A 9,069-nucleotide genomic window follows, 5' to 3' on the forward strand; every position below is an offset into this window, starting at 1 on the left:
GCGTTATTCATTGCATCACTGTTCTGTTGGACATCTATGTACAGGCAATGAAGAAATGTACTGCTGTATATTCTAAAGGTAATGAAAAAACTCATTTTGTTAGCAACTAATGTTCATGTATATCCATTTATATGTATGGTACCATTAATGTATATGGTATATGTTTATGTATCTGCATGAGCAATGATATAATGCAGGAACCAATAAAATCAAAATCAAATCAAATCAAAGAAGAAGTTTTGAGTTCGCCATTTGTAGTTCCAACAGGGTTTTTATTAACAAAATTTTCGGCCCGCCTTCGAGCCTTCGTCAGTGTATACACTGATAAGTCTTTGCAAAGACTCGACGTCTCGGTGACGTACTCAAGACTCCTTCTTTTACTTAGGAAACATTCCAAGATGAACACATGAATATATATATATATATATATATATATATATATATATATATATATATATATATATATATATATAACGTGTTTGTGTATATGTGTGTGAGGGTGTGAGTGTGCGTGTGTGTGTGTGTGTGTGTGTGTGTTTACAGTTGCTTTAGTACACTGGTGAATCCGACGCTGTCTCCTGACACGTAAATTACATTTCCATCCTTTCACCTCTGCACATGATCACACCCTCTTTGTAGCCAATCTCTACCACTTGCACTTCATCTCATCCAAGACCAATATTACATCCGGATTGGGGGGGGGGGGGGGGGAGAGGCAACGATACTCCTATATCCTTATATACCGAAATATGTGAACTTTCCTTGTTCTTTATGATAATAATAATAATAAGGTCTTATTTACCCAGGGTAGCCTCTTCAGTGTTGCCACTGCTCTACCAGAGGGCCCTGCTATTATTATTACCCTAGCGTTGCCAGGTACCCATGTATACACCTGGGTCGAGAGGGACATTGTGGGTAAAAACATCTTGTCCAAGGATGTAAGCACTGGGCGGGATTCGAACTCGCGGTCCTCCGTTCGGGAGTCGGGAGTCTTATCCACTGTGCCACAGCGCTCCCTTTATCTAAATCGTATCTGGTATTATGTCTACAACTTTAATACAAACTTATGATATTCACTTTGTGTAGTAATTTTTACCACAAAATGACATATATCTTAAGGGCAACTGTCCCTGTTGTCCTTTGTTGCATACGACCCCGATCCCATCCCCATTGAAACACGTGTTCTTCAAACACCTCACATTTCTCCTTCAAGCAATCTCCTCTGTCAGTTAAAGGTCCAGTTTACCTTTGGGAGCAGTGATTTCAAAAATTTTCAAGATATCATATTTGATGCATATGTGTAGGTCTGTTGTATCATAAAACATCCTACCATATGAAATATTTGCAATAAAAACTAAAATATAAGGAGATATCAGGGTTTTTCTCAATAAACCGTAACTGTATACGGTTTAGTCTGGAAAATTTTTTATTATAACTATTGTTCACATTTTGTGTATTTAACAACACTTAACATCGATTATACGGATTCAAATTTTGACAGTGGTTGTTTCTATCCCTAACTCACATTTTAGAACTATTTTATAGCACTAATGCTTTCATCTGCAAATGGTAAATTATGCCTTTAACATTGTCTCTATATCTCTCCCCCTCTTTATCATCACCGCATACACCGTTAACTTCTATCAACACTGCACATGCTGACCAATCCCTCAACTCCTACTTCTTGTCCAAATGCTCCATCTTCTTCCTTCAACTCCAGCACAACAAGAATTTCTTTATTCCGACATCCCTTTGCCTCTCACTTCAACTATCAACTCTTCACCCTCTCTGCTCTATCTCTTCCAGACGATCCGTCGTCTGCCTTGCCATCATGATGCCATCCTGACTCTCCCTTTACATCCGATCTCTGCGCCACCACCCCCTATATAGCCCCACCCCCTCCTCCGTCTTTCCACTTCCACGAGTACCAGGGAAGAGTACTGATAATCTTGACATGTGCCTACCTGTTCAGCCAAAGATGACTCTGATCCGCAGCTTGCTAACTAAGCGGAGAAATTGAATATATCGCTTGAGGAGTGTGCAACTCGAAGGGTGGGATTAAGCAGAAGCGACGGGAAAACCAAGTATTTTTTGCCTATTTTTATTTACCGATACAAAACAAGGCACACAACAACAACATTAAGAGACCAGCAGAAAACGAAAAAACCACAAACAAGAAGTTACAAAATAATCCTAATATTGTGGACCTAAACTGAATCTATTATGATGATTCAGGAGATATATTATGTCACAAAGAAACGAAATGACTGAAAGCTATAGGTCGCAATGATCCTTTCCGCTTGTACATGGAATTGACACATTCAAGTACACCCGCATACTACTCTGCTCTTCAGGAACATAAGTATTACTCCCCTGCATCTGAATGAGCTGCATGACAATTTTGATATTTTAAAATTTAGACAATATATAGGTTCTTAAAGAAGATTTGTATACTTTGAAACACTTTGCAAGATGCCACCCGTATTAGCCAAAATTAGACATATCTGGTACCTGTTGCATAAAATGTGAAAAATTCTGGTAAGAACTGAAAACCCAGGTTAATACGATTCCCCCATTGATTTTAGACAGGAAAACTGTTTAAAAAAATCAAAATGAGTTTTTCTAAGCTAAAAAAAGTTTTTGGCAACAGACCCTGGTTCATCATTTGAGCTTTACAACATTTTTGAGAGCAATGTGACATGGTATATTTTATTTTGATCTATATTTTAATAAGAAAATGTGACATTTGCCTTTACATTTTTTTTTTACCTACTAAAGATGTACCGATGTGTTGGCTCAGTAAGTAGAGCGGCTGCCCTCACAATCGGGAGGTCGTGGGTTCAAACCCCGGCCGCGTCATACCAAAAGACGTTAAAAGATGGGAGTTGCTGCTACCTTGTTTGCCGTTCAACAGTTGAAAAGGTTAGAGCAACGTCGATCTGGTGCTGCTCAGTGGCTGCCGGGCCCACGATCAATTGGGCAAAATGAATTTCCATTCTTGGACAATAAAATTTGGAGTTTATATCCAAAACAATTATCATAAAAAAAAAAGAAGCTGTAGACCTAGTAGAGAAGCTGCATCTATGAGTTTAAGGAAGTTTTGTTATTGATAATATAATAATACACGGTCTTGATAATGGTTATGGGTGTTTTTCCGCTTGTGGATTTCAAGAGCTCGTGATCAGGTCCGCTTGTGAATGTGCCCTGGTTAGTTTTGATAAAGACTCTGAATACTTTAGTTTGTGTAAGAAATGTTTCTGGGAAGCTAATGAGAAATAACGTCTCATGACACATCACAATGGGTGATCCAAGTGGAAATAACTTTAAAAAGACCTATCATCAACTTGAGATAAAGATTTGAAAATTCTTTACGATATTTGAATGCGTAACAGAACTTTAGAGATAAAATGCTAATTTTGCAGAGCGCATATGGGTCTCATCTGTAATAAGACTATTCCTGTATTGAATCATCGCACTGCATGAAAAAGGACCAGTTATATCTGTAATTCACTTAAGCTTTTACTAGGTGCCAAATTCATGTGCAAAGGCAGGGGCGGATCCAGGAATTCCGTAATGGGGAGACCCCTTTACAAAATTAAAGGGAGGGGGGGGGGGCGCACGTATCCCCTTCCCCATTTTTTGCCTTTTTATTTCTTTTGTCCGGTGTGCCCCCCTCTGGATTCGCCACTGAAGGACATTTTGTCCGAATATCAAGGAATCGAAAAGGACAGAGTCAGTTAACGAACATCATTATAAAATTGACTAAATTAATCTAGAAACTTATTATCAAGCCCGAGTAGGCCCTCTGGCCTACTGTAAGTAGCTTTACACATTGCGTTCATATGAAACCCATATATAATTCCGTGTAACTTCAAAGGATGAAAATTGTTCATTTAGGTGATACATGAATCATATTCTGCAAGCCACAGATGAAGCTATGATAATTAAGGCGAATGAGATAGTCTCTTTCACTACAATGTACTGCTCTGCCAGGACATGTAGATACGAACGTCACCAGCAGATCACACGAAGATATATTGCTTCCGAGTCTCTAAAGTACACCATCAAACCAGGCAAAATGAGTTTATGTCATCACATACGAATTCATTAGGAGAGAATTCATACTGATTTCAGATTCTCAGAGTGTGTCGAGGGGGAGATCACGGCGTCCGCATTCTGTCGACTCTGAGAACGGTCTCGTGGTGGCAAACTCGTCACCGTCCAAATCAGGGAGTTAGCTCTTGTGGAACGTCCGCAGAGTTTCGTCAGTTTCCGGGCCAGGGCTCGTCGAAATGTAGCATAGGTGGTGACGTAGATAATGGGATTCATAGCACTATTCATTTCAACCATTGTCAGTGCTGCTAGGGATATTTTACTGGGAAATGTCTTCGAAGTCCTTCTCGCATACACCAGCTCTGAACAGTAAGGCATAAAGCACACAATGAAGACGAAAACGACGACAAAAATGCGCACGGCGACGCGCATGTCCGTCGTGACGGGACGACGCGAATGGATTCCGTTCGCTGGATTACGCGCATCCATGACCGCCTCCTGGCTCCGAATCTGGCATCGTGCCCGATGAGCAATGATAGCAATCCTCAGACTGCAAACAGTCATTACACCCACTGGACACACAAAGAAAGCAAAGTCTATGAAGTAGGTGTACGCAAGTGCATCTTCGTGAGTTGGCTGCAATCCGCAATGATAGTAATCAACGTCATACGTTATGATGTGTGGATTGTACATTATAAAGGATGAAGTGGAGGTGAACACCACTATCCACACGAGGACCAAACTGGTGATCGTTCTCCTCTTGGTGAAGATGGCGTGGTAGCGGAGTGGTCGACTCAGCTTCAGATATCGATCGATACTGACGATGATGAGGGTGCAGCCGGACACGCCCACGTAGGAGTACGAAAGGATGACGACCGTGAGGCACGCGGCTCGACTGGATCGAACGAGACATTCGCCTCGTAGAGCACAAGGCAACCCGAAAGGAGTGAATGTAATACCCGTCATGAAGTCAGCTATGGCAAGATTTATCAAGCAGAGTGCTGTCAAAAACAAAACAAAGTAAAACAAATAGAAACAAACCAGATATCATAGCATAAGCAACTCACAGAACAATTAAATTTATGCTTAATTTTGAATTTCACCAAATATGTTTTTGTGATGCTCCTTATTCTGAAGGTTCGTTAATCCGAAAAGTGGCACAAGGTTCGTTAATTCGAAAATTAATAGAAGGTGCATACTCACGAGCCTTTGGACTTATGAACCTTATATTACTTTAACGAAGCGTATTCCATTTTCGGATCAACGAACCTTTGAAATAACGCAACAAATAGTTCGGAGTAAAGAACCCTTTTTCATTTGCAGATTCTGGAATATTTAGGCACAGGGAATTGGTGTGTTTCAGAATAACGAACCTGATTTCATTTTTGTTTTAGAAAATCATCGGAATAATGAATTTCACTTAATTTTTTCGGAACATCGAAACTCCGAAATGACGTACATCATTATTTTTTTTTTTTTGGATTAAAGGGATCGTATAGTTTGGTTGAGACCAAATTTCAGGTTTTTAACATTTTTTGGTGAGATCATGAGTAACCTCATTATGAAATATGAAGGAGCATGTAATTCTATGAGGAATTCAACGTTTATTTGATGAAAATTGGTTTTGAAATGGCTGAGATATCCACAAAAGAGCGATTCTAATAAAGTGTGGGACCCACACTTTACTACGATCGCTTTGTTTTACTTTGTTTTTGGATGTTTCAGTCATTCCAAACCCGATTTTCATCAAATAAACTTTGAATTCCTCTTAAAATGGTATGTTCTGTACTATATCATAAGAGTTTTCTTGGTATCTCGCAAAAAGTTAAAAGCCCAATTCTCATCTCCACCAATACTGTACCATCCCTTTAACGAATTTTCGAAATAACGAACCTTGCTTTATTCCTGGATTATAGAAGCTTCAGAATTATGAACTTTATTTCATTTTTGGATTAACGAACATCTAGGCAAAGGGAGTTTGTTCGTTTCGGAATAACGAACTTTTAGAATATCTACCCTTATTTCATTATTTCGGAATAACGAAAATTATTTCATATTCGGATTAACGAACCGTTGGAATACAGAAGCTTTTGAATAAAGAACTATTACTGTCAACGAAACCAGGACACTACTACAAGCGGTAGTGGACATCTCCGAGTACCTGTTTGGTTGAAGAGCTTGGGCGTGGTCCAAAAGATGAAGATTGTCAGGCTGTTACCAATCACGATGACGAGCATGAGCACGAAGGAAAAGGTGAAGAAGGCGTAGTTGGGTGGGGTGACAACGGACTCGTCATCAGCCGCTTCATGGCCGATTGGTAGCTGGCTGGTGTTTGGAAGTTGAAGAGCCATGCTCGTGGAGGTATCACTATGATAATCGTGATAAACATAATGATCCTGGCTAAGCATTATATGTCATACCTACGGTTGAAAGTCAAATGATGGCAATCAGTACGTTATGTGGTAAATAAGTCGTAAGTTCTTAAACTTGTAAAAGATATCATGTTCGCCTAATTACATTAAAACATTAAAAATCAACAATAATTTATGAACTGTGTACTTTGCATTTTTTCGCTCCTTGAATCTTTTTCTTTCATCGGCAAATAGCCCTGATCGATGTTGTTATCTGACCAGGGAGGTGCATGGAAGAGAGACATTCCTCATCTAACTTTCTTTTCTTTTTCTTTGTTCATTTCCATCTGAGAGATGGCTGGATAGCCCATATTCAGCGACGTTAAGCTGGTCTTCCATGGGGTCCAGCTGGATGTGAGGTGGGACCACTTCACCGGGTTAAACACCCTGCTCTTTGCGATGAATGAATGAAGCGGGATCTTTTACGTACATGAGTTGTACTCTCTCATACACGGGACCTCCATTTTATGTCCTATCCGAGGAACAGAGTGTTTTGCCTCATATCACTAGAGGGGACGGTATGCTTCCACACAACATTGCTCAGTCCAGACTCGGGTTCGAACCCGGGCCGCGTGATCGTGAGGCAGACGCGCTACCGACTGAGCCAACTCACCGCCCTCAGACAACTTATAGACAATGATATGGAGTAGAGTCAGAGAAATCCGTAGTCATTTTTCTCAGGAAAAAGAGAGCTTGGATTTCTTTTTCTATTGCGGGAAAAGGGTTGAAAGGAATACACATGGTAGAGAACTGAAATTTTAGACACAATCTATATTCTCCGGTTCCATGACATTTGCTCCTGCAACCATTGCTCCCATGAAATACCTGCACGCTAAATCAAACATAAATTCTACCCACATACATAATCCTAACCCTAATCCTAATCCCCACGTCAAACTAAACCAAAACCCCTAACCCTATGGCCATAAGTCCTTGGAGAATATAAGATCGGAGCAATTGTCGCAGGAGCATGCCACCATATTCTTCAGAAGTCAATCATCCCTTGCAGAGCTTTGATGAATGAAATCGAATTCGTCGTGTTGATGCGGCAGATTTGGCTTCCAAAAGCAACGGCTATAAGCATGAGAGAAAGTGCCGAGATGGTCGAATTGAAGGAAAGAAAACAAAATAGACATATTATTTGCCCTACCGCATGCAGTCGCTGATTTCAGATGCAACTATAACTACGAATTAACAGTTATTTTTTATATATATCATAAAGATATCAAATCATATAATTAAAGCATCATGTCCAAAATAAATGTCCTCTTCCTGGGCAGCAGAAATGTCACTGCAAAAGAACAGTTATATTTCAAATTATTATTAACAATCATCATCTTTTTATTAAGATGAAAACTTTCATCGCATCTCTGACGCAAATTGCATTTCACGTCGTCATTCTATTCTACCCTTTAAAAAAGGAATTTGCCGAATAACTGGTGTTCGATAATAAATAGTACGTTTTAAATTAAGAAACCATGGTAACTGAGCTATACGGAGCATAAACAAAGCCGCAATACTCACGTTTCCAAGCGCTCTGCACTCCAGTAAAACGCAGTGTAATGCTTCCACAAAAATCGTAAATATGGACATAAAATTGAAGAAAGATTTATTATCATCATCCTCATAAGTAAAGAACAACAAAAGACTATAATATACGTACATTTCTGACAGCGGTAGACAATTCCAGTGGATGAAACAGTAAAACGAAAGCACAATCACTGTTAATAACGAGGACATTCAACGTCTGGAAGAAAAGAATGAGTTGACGGATAAAGTCTGATGAAAGATGACAGAGCTATCAGATCATTGATTGTGTGTTCTGCAACAATTTCCAACGTTCTCGAGTTCATGTGAGTCGTTTACGTAAAGCAGTCCATCAGCAACTCGGTATCCTGACAGATAATTGCCTGATCGTTCCAATTTGGTTGCTTGGCAACGCGCTGTCAAATACTCAGATGAATCGTTCGCATCCTCGTGCCAGCCGAACGTTTCGCTCTGCTGTCCTCATGATAGTTTATGGTACCATTAGATTCGATCAACTCGAGGCAGTAACTTCATTTGTTACTACTAAAGATTGAACGTCAGCGGAAAAGATGTAACTGATACAAGAAAAATCATATAAAGAAACTGCAATATAAAAATCCCTTCATCGTAACATTTTCGCGGTTGATATATCAGCCGTGGCGAAGAAAATGCGAACACGATCTTGTCAAGCACGAGATAGCAAATCATTTAATGGCACTACCCTTTGACTTTTTACAATATCATCTTTAAACAAAGGCCTCATATTTTGTAGGTTGTCTGCCACCAGTGATGTAAGACCGATTTCATTCGCGTTCGAAGTGTATTGATAAGAGGTCTACGCTCTCAAGATACAGCGTCATCAATGAACAGGCAACTTTTTATCTCAACCATCTCCTTGAAGAAAGGAACTTTTTCTGTCACCTCGTCGTCGTGCGTCACGTTTCCGAATAACGGGACCGCTGCTGGGTAAAATACTTTTATAGCAAAACGGATGGCATTTATAGGGAGTGCGACATGCTTGGACACGTGACAAAGGTCATATTTCATGAAGGAACGTGAAGCATCAAACATGCATGGC

General features: G+C 39.9%; 1 protein-coding gene across 1 annotated transcript; it reads right to left on the reverse strand.

Moving 5' to 3' along the window:
- Positions 1–4,119: 4,119 nt before the first annotated feature.
- On the reverse strand, positions 4,120–6,404 carry LOC140235455 (adenosine receptor A3-like). Its single transcript, XM_072315482.1, has 2 exons — positions 6,215–6,404; positions 4,120–5,054 (listed from the first exon to the last, which is right to left on the reverse strand). The coding sequence occupies exons 1-2, from the start codon at positions 6,402–6,404 to the stop codon at positions 4,120–4,122; spliced, it is 1,125 nt and encodes a 374-aa protein (XP_072171583.1).
- Positions 6,405–9,069: the final 2,665 nt, after the last annotated feature.

This window comes from Diadema setosum, chromosome 11 (genome assembly GCF_964275005.1).
Source record: "Diadema setosum chromosome 11, eeDiaSeto1, whole genome shotgun sequence".
Classification (NCBI taxonomy): domain Eukaryota; kingdom Metazoa; phylum Echinodermata; class Echinoidea; order Diadematoida; family Diadematidae; genus Diadema; species Diadema setosum.